We start from the raw sequence: 17,491 nt of genomic DNA on the forward strand, positions 1-17,491 counted from the left end.
AAACACTAACAGGCAATTCATATTTCTCCATTTTCTGTTCGTTTTATATGCATTTTTTTTCTGGTGAGAACAGAAGATTTACTAATGCATTGTATTTCAAGTATTTGTATGTGTTTGTATACGAGACTTACAACACATTCGGGTTTCTTTAATGTTCTGTGTTCAATGTACGCTCAGTCGGTCGGGGTAACTTAACATGAAGGGTGGGTGGAGCAGGGGTAGATTCGGATTCTTTCTCCATGCAAAAGCAGTTCAAATTATGGGAAAGCCGAAACTAGTGTGTGGTTGTCACAAATTTCTAAGTCACACGTTTGCTACTGATGTTAAAATGGGGACAGATGATCATGTACCTTTTTATCCAGCTCTTTTGAACTCTCTTTAGCAGGTAGTCTATTCACAAACGTAGTTTTGCTCCTTCTTGTCTGATTCTTAAATATGAAAATAAGTATTTTGATTCATTTTGTAAATACAGCTGTAAAGAAAAATAAGAAATTTAATGTTGTCTTTTAAATACTTTTCATTCTAATATGAATGTTGTTATATTGTACTTAGAAACTGTACCTTTAATATTACCTTTATTAAAAGTGCATTGGACACATCGATTTTAGATGTGCTTTATGTGCTGTTATCCCATAATAAAATTTACCGCTTGTAATGGGCTTTTATTTCCTGACTGTTTAACTGTCTCTGTTGTCTCCTCTCTGGCACACACCCACACACGCAAACGAATCTGACTGGATATCTTTGATTTACAAATGAAACCAGTTGAATGCGTGCCTTTGAATATCTGCAACTGGAAATTAAAATCTGAACGAGAAAACAAGGGACAATTTAAACAATACACACATAAGCCCAAGAGATTTTTCTTAAAGGTATAAAAGTGCAAATGAATTCCTGAATCCAATCCAATTTGCCTTGATGGAAAATAACAGTTTGACTCAAGTTTCCTGTGTAACATCTTGACCGCTTTGATGAGTGTTTGGAACTGCAATATGAGTTGCGTAATTATGTATATATAGACTTTATTCCTCGTTACATATCAATCAATGTCATCTCCTTAGACTTCTTAGAAAATGTTTCATCAATTTATCATTAGCGCTTTCAGGACATAAAGAAATATGTATGTCTTACCATTTTAAGCAAGCTCTATGCTTAACACAATGATCATGGTAAATTATGATTCAGAACAGATCTCACAAAGACTAATTGTAACCAGAAATCGGTACGTAGGTTCCTTGAACAGGAAATAGAAATAATGGTGGCTTCACTTCTGCCAATAAAGGTTTGTTTGCAGCAGTTAAACCTTTAATGAGAAAAGTTTTTCTTTTCATAATTATTATTTAATTATTTTCTCTCTCTCGATGAGGGGAAGATATTTTTGATGGACATTCAGGGCAATTTGATAAGAATGATGTTCATGGATGTGTTTTCTGCTGCACTGTGAAACGGCAGATCGACCAGTGTCCACACGGGGGCAGCCGAGCTCGCAGAGATTTAATGTCAAACATGATATCAGACGAAGAAGAAGCTTGCCTGTCAAACGTTTGTTAGCCGGCTAATGCTAACCGGCAGCAACGCCCAGTTAATGTTGTCGACAGTGCGGACCATTAGAAAGATGCAGTGATGGAACTGGTCTGGTAAGTCATACTTTCGTTGCTATTTTTGTCCTTGGTGTAGTTTGAGCGGAACATTTTGGGCTATTTAAACTCCTGTAACATATTATCCGGAGCGGTTAATGGGCGCTTGTTAAGGGAACTAAACTAAGCCCGGCTGAAAGTTCACCGGTGTCAGCATCAAAGTCCCGTTTCAATGTTCAGAAAACAGGAGGACTTCTCAGGTTAAATCACTGGACTACATTATCATGTTGATACAACATGTCTCTGAGGAACAATTAAATGACCGTGTCCAGTAAATTAGAATTTAAAGTAAAACTCGTCATAGATATTGTTTGAATGAAATACAATTAAATTATTTATTTCAAATATCGCTAACCGTTACTCTGTTCTGTTGATTTCAAGTGAAGTTCGTGTCTCGTTGCCTAGTTTGTCCGACCTGGTGTGGTTTCTTTTGGTCCTCCCCAGTGCAGACAACAAAAAGAACACAACAGTGGTCGCTGTCCGGTCTGTAACTTTATCAACGCTAATTCTGGTTAGCACATTTAGCTGTTAGCTGCCGGTGTGTCAACCGATTTGGTTCCCCCCAAATTCCTGGTCCCCTTTACGCTGATTTACTGCTGAGTCGTGCGTAGTTGCTAAGTTACCGTGCGTACTTAAGGAAGAAACACAAATAGAAACACAGCTGGGTGTACGGAAAGCGACATGGAAAAGGCAATGTGTAGGTTACTGGTGTGTTATTTATTATATAAAAAATAAATTGAGAATGCATTTGTTCGGCCATTCATTGTCAATCTTTGTGTAAATGGATGCCAGCTAACATAGCTGTGCGAGAGTAGCCTACGTTAAGTAAACCTCACTGCCGGATCACTTACACTAGTTAGGGTTAGGCCAACTCTAATGCTAATGTAGGCCAAGATGCCAACATGTTAAATAAATTCCTCTGCCCCCCCCCCCCCCCATGTCACTTTCTCTGTTACTTGACTGCAGCTACAACCCTCTCCGTCTCTTCATTTCTGATGAAGCTCCCAAACTCAGCTGGTTCTGTCAAAGATAACGTTTTGTGTCAGTCTTTAACACAAGCTAGGCTAATGGACGTTAGCATTAGAGTTGGCCAGTTAGCTTACGTTACAAGCTAACGACCCTGTTTCTTACCTTGCTCTATGTTTCTCGTCCCAAATTCACCGTCACAACCTTTTTAAAAAAACATTTTTATAAATTTCGGTGGCCAAACCATTCGTTGGGTGGGTTACAATTAGGAAGAAAACAAGTTAATATACTGAAATATATTTTCGAGTCAACAGGACTCGGACACAAAAATAGTTCATTTGTTCGCTTTACTGGTCTAGTCTGTGGACGCGTACTGTCTCCGGTCTGGTCTCGGTCCGTTCCTGGAGGGGTGCCGTCACCCGTCTGGTCTGGTTCGGCCTAGGTCCTGGGGGGGGCGCCGTATCTGCATTAGCCCAGTCCATTACTCGCAACCAATTAACTCCGTAGAGTTCAGGTGCCCACACCGGGAATGGACCTTTACATACATATTACATACATATTCAACATTACATACATTACAGTAAGTCTTACAATCACGATTACATCATCTACATCATGTATACATATTAACATTATCATCAATTAACCCCGGGGTTACATTACATTATACATTACATTATACATTTACATCACCTACCCTAGCCGGGAATCGAACCCCTCCCACCTAGGTGTGGGTCGGCAGCGTAACCGCTGCGCCACAGCGCTGCTCGAGTTGCAGCAAACATTTGCGCTACTTCACCATTTCACATTTACGTCACCTGACCTAACCGTGATGACGTGCCACCCAGAGTGGGCTGCGATTGGCTCCAGCATCCCACGTGACCTCTTCTTAGTTCTGAGTCCACGCCTGTTGACTTGTTTATAATTAGTAAATTAGTAATTGAGTAAATAAATACCATGCCTTACACCAGAATTTTTCTTGTGTATATGCTACAGTTTAACCGGCTGATCGATCAATGATATTTATGTCTATTTTATGGGCATGTCGTGCAAGACATAACAGATAATGTGTAGGCTTCCAAAGGGCGCAAAGTTGATACATTCGGGCGGCCAGGATGAGCGTCTGTCATGTGAGTGTATGTTCTTAAAATTTTAAACTTGTGTTCAACGATCTCGTGAATTATGAAACATACGGACACTATCCGGTGGGTGTTTCCGAGGAGCAGAAATATGTCATTCGTAGGAGCTCCGCCCGTTTCCAAATGAACGGTAAGCTATAGTAACGTTATACGTCAAAAATAATGTCATCAGTTCGTCAGCCGAGCATGCTAACCAGTTAGCTAATAAGTTAGCTAGCAGTCCATTTCGAAGCGACTAACTAGTGTAAGTGATCCGGCAGTGAGGTTTACTTAACGTAGGCTACTCTCGCACAGCTATGCTAGCTGGCATCCATTTACACAAAGATTGACAATGAATGGCCGAACAAATGCATTCTCAATTTATTTTTTATATAATAAATAACACACCAGTAACCTACACATTGCCTTTTCCATGTCGCTTTCCGTACACCCAGCTGTGTTTCTATTTGTGTTTCTTCCTTAAGTACGCACGGTAACTTAGCAACTACGCACGACTCAGCAGTAAATCAGCGTAAAGGGGACCAGGAATTTGGGGGGAACCAAATCGGTTGACACACCGGCAGCTAACAGCTAAATGTGCTAACCAGAATTAGCGTTGATAAAGTTACAGACCGGACAGCGACCACTGTTGTGTTCTTTTTGTTGTCTGCACTGGGGAGGACCAAAAGAAACCACACCAGGTCGGACAAACTAGGCAACGAGACACGAACTTCACTTGAAATCAACAAAACAGAGTAACGGTTAGCGATATTTGAAATAAATAATTTAATTGTATTTCATTCAAACAATATCTATGAGGAGTTTTACTTTAAATTCTAATTTACTGGACACGGTAATTTAATTTTTCCTCAGAGACATGTTGTATCAACATGATAATGTAGTTCAGTGATTTAACCTGAGAAGTCCTCCTGTTTTCTGAACATTGAAACGGGACTTTGATGCTGAAGTGTTTGTTATATCATATGTTGCGCCATCACATGTTTTGTTTTTGTTTTGTTTTTTTGTTAGTTTTTTTTTGTTCGAAAATGTACTTAGTCATTACTCGATATTTTTTTATTGATCTATTTTATTTTACTTTTTATTGTAATCAAATAACATGCATAGGGCATTTGACTGCTTTTACATTCCTACATATACACAATTATACTATCTATTTTATATATAAATAAAAAATACAAAAATAAGTTTAGTCTTAAATGTTTGCTGGGACATAGTACCACAGGTATGCGTCCCATCCACAGTTGTGCCATGCTGGATGCTCAGTAAAAAATATCAGAGCATACATTAGGATATCACAGTCATTTTGTGCAATTTCACTTTGATTATGTGACCATGGCATTCAAAATTATGTGTAACACTGTATGAGTGTTTGGTTAATCAAATGATATAAATCAATGTCAAATATAACAGCTGTAATAAAAAACAATGGACAAATAAATGTTATAAAACATATAATACATGTTTTGTTTTGTATCTTTATTTAAAGGGAAGACCCTCCACCTCCTGATGGTCCATTCTTTACCAAAGACCTATACGACAAATTTTCCCTTGCACCGAATATCAGAGAACTGTGGGCCTTTCTTCAAAGGTACGTATGCCAGTAAATTTTCCAATTAAGCATTACATCATTTTGAAAGCTTTTAATTTGTTGAGTAAGTGTTTTCTTTTTTTTTTTTTTTCCCAAGTCCTGTAGAGAATGGCAACATAAAACAGGCATGTGATGTTGGCGCCGCCAAAGCGTCCTGCTCTCATTCTACAGAAGGTGCTGTGGAGTTTAAAGAAGACAGTGTCATCAGCAAGAATGACCATGATACCGATATTCACTGTGCAGATAGTGTGGATGGTGAAGAAAAATGTAAAGATAACAAAAAATCCAAAGAAAAGCTCCAGCAGGTCGAGAATACAGCCTTGCCTGTTTACCCAGAACCAAGATTGCCATTCCCTTGCCTGTCCAACCTGTCCAGCAAAGACCAGAAGACATATCTTGGCTTTTTGATGAATAAGAAAACTAGTAATCCTCCAGAGGTACCAGTCTTCTGTTTTTAACATTGTTTTGATGTTGCGAGTAGCTGTTGCGCATTTCACTCCAACAATGTTATCTTTTATGTCAGTATTTAAAGGCAAAAGTGAATGAAGAAATAATGCAGTTCATGGGGTACCTGAAGGATGTCGCCAAAATGTGTGCAAAGGATTACAACTTCATATCACAGGGAGCTTTGCAATATTCAGAGGTACCGATGCATTGATTACACTTGTATGCAGCTCTGTATCGTGTGTAGATAAGTATTAACACACATCCCACATTTGTTTTCAGGATTTCTTCAGAAGCTGTTTGGAGTGCATTAAGACATTTCCTCAGCTCTACCAAATCCACGAAATGACTAGTTTGACAGGTGGAACTTTCAACCCCAGGCTGATGCTGACCTTTGAAAAGCAACTATTAATCATGGTAAGAGATTTTAGATTTTGAATATTTTTTCTTCTGCCTCATAAGAACTGTTTTAGCCTTGGATGTGTAGAATTAGCTCTTCACATATTTCTGTTCATAAAGGCCTTTGTCCAGTTATCTTTTCAACCCTGGATCTTGAAGTATTGTATTGCAGAATTAGTCTTTTGTTGTTGATTCACTTCCTCCATTTCCATCTTTGCACACTTTATTTCCCCAGGGCAGTGTGGATATTACCGACCACAAGATTTTGCCTGCTGATGCACAGCTTGCATCGGATTATCAAAGTGTTTCGTCAGAGAAACCTCCAGCTAAAAAAGCTAAGGACATGCACGCTGTAAGCAATTGTCTTCCTTTTTTAATTACTCCAATAAAGTCACAAAGATATTTTACTGCTAGAATGGGATTCATGACCGCAGGTCTATTGTAACTCCCATCTTCAGCACTCGCAGTTTTCACAAAAGACACCAGAGGGTGTTCATGTCTTGCTCAGCAAAACCAGTGCTAATTGTTTTTCTGAAGCATGCTTGATAAGATGCTGGACTGTGAAAGTCAAGTTATTTAAAGATCCATGTGTAGTTACATGTTTTGTTTTTTTTTACTAATACATTGGATATTTTCATGGTTTGACATAGTGTCGTTGCTTTTCTACAGACAATCAGCAGCGATGGCAATGCAGAGAAGCTGTGTGCCCATTATCAGCCTCACGTGTGTCTGACTCGTGAGGCCCTGGTCAAGCTGCTGGACAACCATAGTCCTGATTTTGCAGAGCCATGGGAAATACCTGTTTGGATCAAAGTGAATCCCGGAAAAGGTACAGCCTTGGTATCTGCATTCAGTCACTTAGGCTATCATGATGAAATTTGTTTTGATAAGACCAAGTTAGAATAAAAAAATGCTTACAGAAATACATGTTTAAATAGGTTTGAAGGTCGAGGGTTTGGTACCCAGGCCTGGGGCTTTTCTGTGTGTGTTCTCCCTGTGCTTGCATGGAGGAACTGGTTCTCTGGGTACTCTGGTTTCCTCCCACCGCCCAAAGACATGCATGTTGAGGTTAATCGGTGACTCTAAATTGTCCGTAGGTCTGAGTGTGAATGGTTGTTGGTCTCTGTCTGTCTCTGTGTGTTGGCCCTGTGATGTACTGGTGACCTGCTCACCCAGTGTGAGATGGGATTGGCTCCTGCAACCACCACAACAAATAAGCAGTAGAAGATGAATGAATGACATAAACGCGTGTGCAGTAAAAATAGTAACATATAGTATGTAGTTTAATATAATTGTGTCAGAGTTTGTTGGCACGTTTACAGGTCTTTTCAATAAAACATTAAAATAGTATAGTAAAAGAAATGCTATTTCTTTATAATATGCTTCAGAGGACTAGTATTTTTTTTAAAAATTGTGTCAAAAATATAAAGGATTTTACACTTTCTTTTAAAAGCATTTCTTCCATTCCTGTCAGTGTGGGAAACATTATGGAGCTTTGAAGAAATGTGATACCACTTTGTGCATTTACATCAAACGACCTCATGGTGACACTGTTTCACACAGTCTTTTACTTCACACTATGTTTTATGTACAGGCAATATTCAGAGGAAAACTGTGTATATAGACTCACCCCTTCTGAAGACTGAAATGACAGTGAGAGAGAGGAGTCACTTCTACCATGAGGAAAGTTTGAAACTCTCCATCAAGAAGACTGGAAGTAAAAATGTGTTCCATGTGATGACAGAGCTTCCTGTGGGTGACCCGCAGCACACTCTGGTATGTTGACAAGCAAGTAAAAGTTAAAACATATGTGCCATGTGCTTTTATGTCATTTGGAGCAATGATTCTTTGTTTTCTCTTTCTAAACCAGGACAACTCACAAAGAAATCAAGTCTTTTTTGAAAACAGCAGTTTTGACTTTGAGGTGGACCTTACTGACCTGGAGACGTTTGGAGAGACAACATCCAAAAAGGCCTCTGAGGTGAAGAAAATGCATAATAAACAGGATGCATGTGTTAAAAGTAAAAAAGAACAAAATGTCCCTCTTTTAACAAAGAGTAAGATGTTAAGTGAGCATCATGTAACCACAAGGAGCAGTTCCTTGGAGGAGATGGACACCTCATTGACAATTATGGATGATTCCATGACGAAAGAGACAACTCAGCAGGTTGAAACCGAGTCCAATGTGCCAAAGACTGAACAGGAGAGGCAAGGCTCTGCACTGGAAAGTGTCAAAGACTTAGACCTTACTGGCGATTCTGAGGATGAGAAGCTGGTCATCGATGTTTCTGTGTCTCCAGCTACAAAACAGCCTGAGTCCACAACATGCTCTCCTGACCCAACAATTACCGTAGATCCTGTGAATACGTCTTCCCCTCAAAAAGTTATGAGGCGGCCACGACAATCCAAAAGATTTAAGGCTGATGACCAGCTGGGAGAGATCCTCCGCATGCAAACAGCAATGTTCAAATCTGCCAACGACACAGGCAAAAACTCCACTATATCCCTGGAGACCAACTCACCCACCAAACCCTTGGGACCTGCAGTTCACTCCCATGCAACGTCTTTGGTTAAGCCTTGCGTGTACTCATATTTAGAGAGAAACCAGAATCAAAATGGCGAGACCTGCATTGCTTCCCAAAGCTTTGCACCCATGACTAATACCAACACCACAGAGTGCAAAAGTTAGTGTCAAATTTAATCTTATTGTGTGGATTTAAGTTGGCTCAATAAGCCTGTAACACAAAGTGCATCATTGTCCCCTACACAGAAATATTGTCAGAAGACCTGCAGGCCAGTGCAGAAGATGAACAAGACTACAATGCTCCAGAAGAGGGCAACCTGCTCTACAAGCTCTACAGTCTGCAAGATTTGTTGGTCATGGTGCGCAGCTCGGTCTCACTGACCCATTCAAGAAATGTGGGCAGCAAGCAAAACCAGGTATCAGTGCTGCTCTGCTAACATGCTCTGGAATTTCATAGCTGAGGTGTACAATCAGTATATCAAACTTTATCAAACTATTCTTTCTATGTCCTTTGTCTATGTCCCACTAGTATGTGCCAGTACATGTGTTGCCCAAGTTGGAGTACCAGCTGTGTTATGGTGTTGAGTGTCTAACCAGCAGTGAGGCTTGCCAGTTATGGACTGAAACATTGCTCCACTCCAGCACAGTTTCATACATAGGTAAAACTTTTATTACTGCTATCAGCAATACTGCTCTTTCTGAATTCTGTTCCAATCGAGACAAAAATGTGATACTGTGCTTTTCATTTTCAACATAAATGCTAAGAAATGGACAAAATAACTTTATGGGGCTTTGAAAAGAAGAGTTTTTTTCTTCTCGTTCCCTCACTGGGTTGTGCAAAGTCCACAAGGCAAATCCTCCCACAAACCAATGGAATAGCACGGAAATGACTCACCATCCTGCCGCCACTGTGTAGTGATTAAGTTTGCTTTGTTGCCATAACAACAGCCAAATTTGGTTGTTATGGAATTACAAAAAATAGACTGTTGCGGAGCTCAGCTAAATGTTGTTCATAACATTAGTCAAATTGTCTCATTGAATATTATTACGTTATGTGTGCTGCTGATGTGTATTTCAATATTCAGGTAATGTCTTTCCTGTAGTAGCTGCAGGGATTTATTGACTCGTCTCATTGTTGTCTGGGAGTGTACGTCACCGGCAATCTGCAGATTTTGAAAACAGCAGTCTCTAAATTATAGCCCTCTCCATTGACACACAGTCCACATTAAAAGTACAAGCTGCTGTTTCCTTTTATTCAGATTCCTTGTTATGAACAACTCTACCCAAAAGTAACCAGAGACACTTGTGTTCTGTTATTTTTTTTATTTATTTATTTATTTATTTTTAGATGGGTCAGAGTTTCCAGTCAAGAAATAAACTGTTGTGCTAGTAATACTGTAAGAAGAATAGTCTGAGAAACTGCATGAAATAATACAGAAAATATCCCATTTCACAGAACATGCATAGCTGATGAAACACTTCTTCTTTACTTAATGGTTTTTCATCTGGCACATCACGTGGCTTAACCATTTGTGTGATTATGGCTTTGGTTTCAGGCTATACAGTAGTCCATATTTGAGCCACTGTTGAAATAAACGGGAGCTGCAAGCTGGAGTGGGAGGCAGGGAAGACAACAGGACCGACATTTCTTACCCCCCACTCCAGCTTGTAACAACACTGGCAAATCATCGCAGGCTAATTGCATTGTAAGCACTAGGAATTACATTGATGACGAGGTGAAACTCTTGATGTGCGCCCTCATTAGCACTTTTCTCAGTTTGTCTCTCACCCTCTCTATCTGTCTCTGTAGCTCACATCAGTGCGCACACATCAAAAGTGTCCCTGTTGAGAAAGCTGCCTGACGATTGGCAACAGAACCTCTCCTGTGGGTTCAAGTGAGTTCTTAGAGCAGATGTATGCAGATAATTAGGATTAACCCAATAATTCCTAAGTGTTTATGTTAGTTAAGATTCTGTCTTATCATCAATAATCAGGTTTTTTCCACCCATTGCTTTTTTTTCTGGCATCTACATCAGTGATGAAAATTACATCCACCCCAGTATTCAGACTGATGATATTTCTTTTCCATTCGCAGGCCGGCAAGGTCACTGAATATACTGCACCACGTTCTGAAAAAGCTAACTGAGTAAGATTATAGTTCTGACCTCCCTCTACTATATTTTTGCCTAATATTAAAAATGTACATATTTGTGTATATAATGGGTTCTAATCCAAGCACAAGGCTTGTTTAAAGTGTAAAAACTATACACTCGTGGATTAATTGACGTTTTTTAAAGATTATCCTTTTCTTAAACTTTTCTATAGGCAGACAACTTCTGCAGATGAATTGTCTGGGCACATCTTTGTTCAATCTATGATTATGATGATGTGCTGACAACCTTGGGCTAAAGATATGACATCATCTGTTCTCATGATTGTGGGGTTACACAACAACCCTCAAAAGTTGTGTCACCTGCTTTCTTAAGGCTCTGTTTACCTTTACATTCCAGCCAAAGAACAAATCCCTGAGTGCTGTAACATGCTTCTACATGACTTAATATGCAGATGTTGACTTTCACACACCCTCATTGACTTAATTTTATTTTTAGGTTAGACAAAGGACAGTACTTGATTGTGCACAAAACAGGGGAACCATTTGTGACCTTATTAAAAACACCTCCTGGAAAAGTGACCCGGGGCGCATATAACCTGCAACAACTCCACAGCTCGGTCCCACAGCCCCCAACTTCTGGTCTTTTGCCCTGGATACCGGTTGATCCCACTGTGGTCCTACCCTTCCACCAAGCACATGGCCGTGTCCCCTGCACCTTCCCAACAAAACCTTTCCAAAAGGTGTGTGATTATCTTTTTCCATTGTAGCTACAGTTTTGATACATACTGTGGAAAAAATATCATCACCTGAGTTTATGGCAAGAGTCTGCATCCTTAGTTAGAGACAAAAAATACTTGTACACGCACACACGCGGATTTCCTAAAAGCCTGGATAAATTAACTCGACTCTAGGACTGACTTACAGTGAGTGCTAAGCATTTGACCTTTTCCTTATCAGACAGCTCAGCCAGCACATTACCACATAGTTTGTCTGCAGAAGCCCAAAGCTAACAAGAGAGACAAAAGAGAACATGCCATAACTTAGTGTGAGACATTCACAGGATGCTGGTCAAAAATTCCACATAGTGAAGCATGTAGTAAACCAACATCTCCCCCCCCCCCCCAGCCACTGTGGATTTTTTTTTCCTTCTCCTATGGTCAACATTTGCCATTAGATTGTAACACAAAAATATTGGAGGGTATAATGTTTTGTGCTAGTTGAATTTAGAATCCAGTTATTTAAAGCTCCATTATTGCCTTCCTTTTTCCACCAGACGCAGAGAGTTGGGGCCAACAGACGTGGAGCTAGGCAGTCAAGCAACTTGAGTACAAGCAACACCAAGAAAAAACAAAATAAACGTGCGGCCAGGCGTGGCAAGTTCATTGTAAACCTAATTCGAAAGTCAATTTAAAATCACTTCTCATAGCAGGTAGTGTCATGTTTCATATAGGTTAAATACATCAGAGGAGCTGAACCTGCATTTCTAGGGAAAGTCATCATACTGGAAACACATTATGATCTTAAATATATTTGTGGCCGCAGAAGCACTGTGTACAGTATAGAATGTAAGCTTGGTATTTTGTTCAGAGTGTTTTTTATGTATAGTCATTTGTAAAATGGTCCAAGAATAAACAAATTTTACTTTCAGAGTTTGCTTATTGTCTTTTTTGGGCAGACATTTTGAAGATCTGGAGTGTGAAGTGAGTATTAAACATCACCACAAAACCTCCTAAAGACACACTTCACTTAGAATAGCTTGTGGGAGGGGGAAGGTTACCCAAAGCTTTGAAATCCTTGAACTCTTAAGTTTGCAGTGGTTTCTAAGGAAGGGTGGAGTCACGAGTGCACAGAGGGGAGGGTATGAGTCAGGAGCCCTGAAGGGGGAAGCCTTTCTATATGTCGGAAAGTTAAAGCTCCACACCCATTCCACTTGAATTTCGCTTGGACAAATCTCTGTCAACTCATCTCACACAGCAAAGGTAGGTACAGTGTGGTCATTCATTTAGCTGGGCAATAAGATTATTTTTAAATGAGTTACCCTGAACAACATTACATGAGAAAGAAGGGAATTTTCCAGTTTGCAGACACAACTTATGAAGAGTTCCACATTCTTCATTCAGTTTGTGTTGAGCTTGTGTGTTTTCTCTTGTTTTTTTTTAACCAAAGGAAAACTACAAATTTCCACAATGCTTCAGTTTCAGTAATGTGCAGTGTGCGTATGAATCTACTCAGTTGTCACACCAGACTTGAGTACAGTAACACCAGGGTGTGTCTCGGGGGTTGTTAATGTGAATGCAGAGCACAGATTTAAAAGTTAGCAGACTGTCAGCATCACCTAACCAGTGTAGTAACACTTTGGGGGTGAATATACCACACAAGTGAAAATGCTTTCACTTGCAGTGATTGTTTGACTCTTTTGAATAAACTAAGTTTCTCTTTGCCTGTCTAAGACATAGTCACATGAACCATGTGATTATGTCTGGAGACAAGACAAAACAAACAGGAACATACAGGTCAGTGATGGGATTATGGGGAGATTTGATGAGAAGATCATGTTGATACTTTTATCTTTTCCAGGACCCAAGATGTCTATGGTATCAGAGTTCCTCGGACAGCTCTCACTCAACATTGGGGTAATGTCTTCATATATTTCTCCTTTCTTCATCTTGAAAAGTATATAATGCTTTAACAATGTGGGATACGCTCCTTACAGCCTGTCTACTTTTGCTCCTGTTTTTATATGTCATACTTTGAATCCGTAGGCAAATGAACCCAAGTTCCCCACCGTGGTACCTGCTGTGGACTTTGACCCTAACAAAGATGCTGCCAGAATAGACACAGCTATCAAATCCAAAGGCAAGATACACAAAAGAAAAAAGGGGGGGGGGGAATCTGTGCTTGATTTTGCACCTCTTGCAACACTTCTGCCCAAATGAATAGCCGGTATTTGTGAGTCAGCATGCTGGCTCAAAATTTCTTTTCACCATGCTGGGAACAGCTCCAGGTCTGCTCCTCTGTGCTGGCAAAACTCAGCTGACCACTGATGGAGAGCTACTGGCAGCAGCCTGACCACTTCGACAACCCACCATTTTCTTATAATGATGTTTTATGTGGAGTAAATTTGCTTTACTTGCTATAATAGTTAAAATACAAGCTATATTGTTCAGAATACATTTCTATGCATTTAGTGTTGTTTGTGCGTTAACATTAGGAGTGGATGAACAGACCATCATTGATGTCCTAACACAGCGGACCTACTCCCAAAGGAGAGACGTTGCTTTTGCATATGAAAGGAGGGCAAAAAAGGTGCAGTAGGCCTGAACAGGAAAATAAATAAAGAGCTCCTTAGCTCCGATATTGGAGCACATGCAGTCCAATCTGGTAAAACTGTTGTATTTTTATGTTTTTAGGACATGATCTCAGCCCTGAAGGGAGCGCTGTCTGGTTCTTTGGAGACAGTGATCCTTGGACTAATGAAGAGCACGGCCCAGTATGATGCTTCAGAGATCAGAGGCTCAATCAAGGTAAAGGAGTCAATCAGTGGATTTCACTGAGGGGTTGCACTGCCCTCTACTGGCGAAAGCACAGTTTTTCTTCAGCTATAGCTTCAAGTGCCATTTTTAAGAAGTAATGAAGATTTCTGTCTCTTCAGGGCTTAGGAACAGATGAAGAAACGCTGATTGAGCTTTTGTGCTCACGCAGCAACGATGAGCTGCTGGAGATCAAGAAGGTCTACAAAGAGTGTAAGTTTAAAACATCCAGACTGGGCGCACATTTTAATGTACAACGTGTCAGCCTCAGGTTGTTGGGCTGTCTGTGCTCCATGCACTATAAGATTCATGTACAAACATGGTTCTCTCTGTCCATAAAAAGTCTAGTCCCTGAACCAAAAATTCAACAGCCATTGGATGGTTTTGCTTATGCAGAGAGAGTGTAAATATCTAAACTGAAAATTTCACACAGTGTTCAAGAAAGATCTGGAGAAAGACGTTGCAGGTGACACCTCGGGGAACTTTGCAAAGCTGCTCTTGGCTTTAGTGCAGGTGAGATCTGTCGATGCCTTTCTTGATGATTTTTATATATGTACACATGTAATGAGAATGTGCAGCTGAATTGGGTCATGTCTTATTTCTGTGCAGACCAAGAGAGCTGAACCGTCATCTATTGTTGACTATGAAAAGATTGATGAAGATGCCAGAGTGAGTTGCCATTTCTAAGTAAATAGATTTTTAACTGTGTTAAATTGCTCCCTGTTGAAAAAATACTCACCCGACATTTTGACTCTTATAATACTCCTTATAATTTTATTGAAAGAATTATAAGTGGGCCTTTTCCACAGTACCAGTCAACAGACAGTGGTTTTTCTTTATTTGTATTTTTTTCTACATTGTAGAATGATGATGGCATCAAAAATATGCACGACACAACTTTGCAGAACAACACACCTAAAATTATAGAATAAAACAAAAATGTGAGAAAGGGAAAGCAAAATATTTGAGATTTTGGGTTCTTCAAAGAATTCCCAAAACATTTAGCTAATTGGCTGGAAGATTGTGGAGGCCAAGTAATTTTGTGCCGTGCTCATGCTTTGTCCTTGTTTAACTAAGGAGGAGAATGCATGAGTGTGCTCTCCTTCTGAATGATGCACATTCTTAATCTTTGGTATTTTACTGAACAACTAAATTGGTGAAAATTTTACAAAAACAACTGACATTGTGGAAGTGCTGGATAATGTGAGAAAAAGTCATGCAGATAAGAATTTTGCACAAGCAGTTATTTTGGTTGCCACCTGAGATAATACATTTAGTGCAGTCTTTCTAAATAGAGCATCACTACTGTCACACCACAAAGTGTAAAGTATGGCTAATATTACTGCTGTCTTGCTGATTCCTCTCAGGCGCTCTATGACGCTGGCGTAAAGATTAAAGGAACTGATGTGGCGACCTGGATCTCCATAATGTCTGAGAGAAGTGTACCCCACCTGCAGAAAGGTATCACTTTATTATCTGGAATCATTCACAAAATCCTTGACTGTTATAATTTTTTTTTCTTTTTGCTTCTCCTGAATAATTTTAAAAATGTACCTGCTACCAGTCAGAATGAATCATTTTCTCTGCCTGATAGTCTTTCAGAGGTACAAGAGCTACAGCCCCTACGACATGCAGGAGAGTATTCAGAAGGAGGTCAAAGGAGACTTGCAGAAGTCCTTCCTGGTGTTAGGTACACTTATTGTTTTGAGTTTTTCATATTGTTAATACGAGGAGAGTTGCGGTGGCCCCTTTTTTCATCTGATAGTTAAGCAATATAATATCAACAAAAAATGAAATAATGCAAAATAAATTATGGTGGATATTTATTGTTTTTCTTTTGTTTCAGTTCAATGCTTTGAAAACAAACAGCTCTACTTCGCCAAAAGACTGAATGAAGCCATGAAGGTAGTTACACTGCTGCTCTCTTTCTTTTTGCACAATTATGGCCAGTGTGAAGGCCAAACTATTTTTTTTTTGTTTGTTTGTTTGTTTGTTTTTGGGTTGTTTTTTTTTTTTTGTTTTTTACACTTTGCAACCAATATAAGAAGTTTATCTGCTTGAGAAAGTGCAATTTTGCTGCAGGAACAGAGAATCCAAAGATGGCGAAGTTATCTTACAACAGCGTTGCATCAGCTGCGGTAGATAAGTATAGAAGATGTAAAAGTTAAGTGCTGACTTGTGCTCGTCTCCTCAGAGTAAAGGAGCCAAAGAAAAGATAGTGACCAGGATTATTGTGTCCCGTTGTGAAGTGGACCTGAAGAAGATCTGCTCTGAATACAAGGCCAACTTTGGACAGTCTCTGCAAAACACCATTATTGTGAGTGAATGACAGAGCAACCCCCCACCCCCCCAGTGGCCTGTTACTGATTTACAGAGTCTGGCTCTGTCATGCAGCTTATCTAACCTTCTCTGTGTCTGCAGGAGCACACCAAGGGAGACTACCAGAAGGTTCTGCTCGGACTCTGTGGTCCAGAGGTCTAAAAACCTGGATCAAAACGGTCTCACTTTCCACCAACGATAAGGTACGCCGGAAAGGTGGCCTGATGAATATAACATCTAACTGCAAAACTCCGTCCTACATTTTTCCCCGCATGCAACACACATTCCAATGCTACATGAAGAATCTGTATTACTGCTTACATTTGTTAAAATAAAGTTGCTTTGTTGATACATTTTAAAATCCCTGAGTTTTCCCTTAGTTAACATTGTTGTCCACAGGAGGGAGCTATAGTTACATTAAAAGCAGCTGCAGAAAGGTTCAACTAGCCTGACCATCAGAGAATTACGATATTTGATACCTGCTGAGGAAAGGCAGAGAAACTACATCTTTAGATATATTCAAATATTTTATTCTAAATTACATTTTAGCCTTCCATCAGTCTGTTTTCAGGATTATTTCAGGGAATAAGTGAAGTTGAATATAAATATATATATATATATATATATATATATATATATATATATATATATATATCAAAGATGTATACACAATATATACTATATTTATATATACTATATTTGTATATGAAAACAATTATTATTTTCCAGCTTAAAACAATAAAAAAAAGTTTGCAAAAAATGACATTTAAAGGCTGCTCTTTAGCTTAAATGACTATAAAAACACAGTAACATACGATCCATATAACATCCT

The 17,491-nt window shown here is 39.5% G+C and overlaps 2 protein-coding genes across 2 annotated transcripts; both read left to right on the plus strand.

The window, feature by feature from the left end:
• The first annotated feature begins 1,526 nt into the window (after positions 1-1,526).
• Positions 1,527-12,451, plus strand: ice2 (interactor of little elongator complex ELL subunit 2). Its single transcript, XM_029523100.1, has 15 exons — positions 1,527-1,637; positions 5,229-5,330; positions 5,428-5,767; positions 5,854-5,973; positions 6,057-6,191; positions 6,409-6,525; positions 6,843-7,002; positions 7,768-7,949; positions 8,044-8,857; positions 8,944-9,113; positions 9,227-9,356; positions 10,508-10,592; positions 10,793-10,843; positions 11,307-11,550; positions 12,084-12,451. The coding sequence occupies exons 1-15, from the start codon at positions 1,624-1,626 to the stop codon at positions 12,219-12,221; spliced, it is 2,802 nt and encodes a 933-aa protein (XP_029378960.1). The 5' UTR covers positions 1,527-1,623; the 3' UTR covers positions 12,222-12,451.
• Positions 12,452-12,652: 201 nt separating this feature from the next.
• On the plus strand, positions 12,653-17,197 carry LOC115056276 (annexin A2-A-like). The gene is made up of 13 exons (XM_029522589.1): positions 12,653-12,789; positions 13,388-13,443; positions 13,573-13,666; positions 14,022-14,116; positions 14,221-14,334; positions 14,463-14,553; positions 14,774-14,853; positions 14,950-15,009; positions 15,708-15,801; positions 15,935-16,030; positions 16,187-16,245; positions 16,535-16,657; positions 16,762-17,197. The coding sequence occupies exons 2-13, from the start codon at positions 13,396-13,398 to the stop codon at positions 16,819-16,821; spliced, it is 1,014 nt and encodes a 337-aa protein (XP_029378449.1). The 5' UTR covers positions 12,653-12,789; positions 13,388-13,395; the 3' UTR covers positions 16,822-17,197.
• Positions 17,198-17,491: the final 294 nt, after the last annotated feature.

This window comes from Echeneis naucrates, chromosome 16 (assembly GCF_900963305.1).
Source record: "Echeneis naucrates chromosome 16, fEcheNa1.1, whole genome shotgun sequence".
In the NCBI taxonomy this organism is placed as follows: Eukaryota; Metazoa; Chordata; class Actinopteri; order Carangiformes; family Echeneidae; genus Echeneis; species Echeneis naucrates.

Bases quoted from the DNA above. Each gene is read 5' to 3' on its own strand.
- ice2 (XM_029523100.1), top strand. The intron at 7,950-8,043 runs GTATGTTGACAA...TTTCTAAACCAG, and splicing joins GTGACCCGCAGCACACTCTG to GACAACTCACAAAGAAATCA. The intron at 10,593-10,792 runs GTGAGTTCTTAG...TTCCATTCGCAG, and splicing joins AACCTCTCCTGTGGGTTCAA to GCCGGCAAGGTCACTGAATA.
- LOC115056276 (XM_029522589.1), top strand. From the start codon at position 13,396: ATGTCTATGGTATCAGAGTTCCTCGGACAGCTCTCACTCAACATTGGG. The intron at 13,667-14,021 runs GCAAGATACACA...CGTTAACATTAG, and splicing joins CACAGCTATCAAATCCAAAG to GAGTGGATGAACAGACCATC. The intron at 16,246-16,534 runs GTAGTTACACTG...TCGTCTCCTCAG, and splicing joins GACTGAATGAAGCCATGAAG to AGTAAAGGAGCCAAAGAAAA.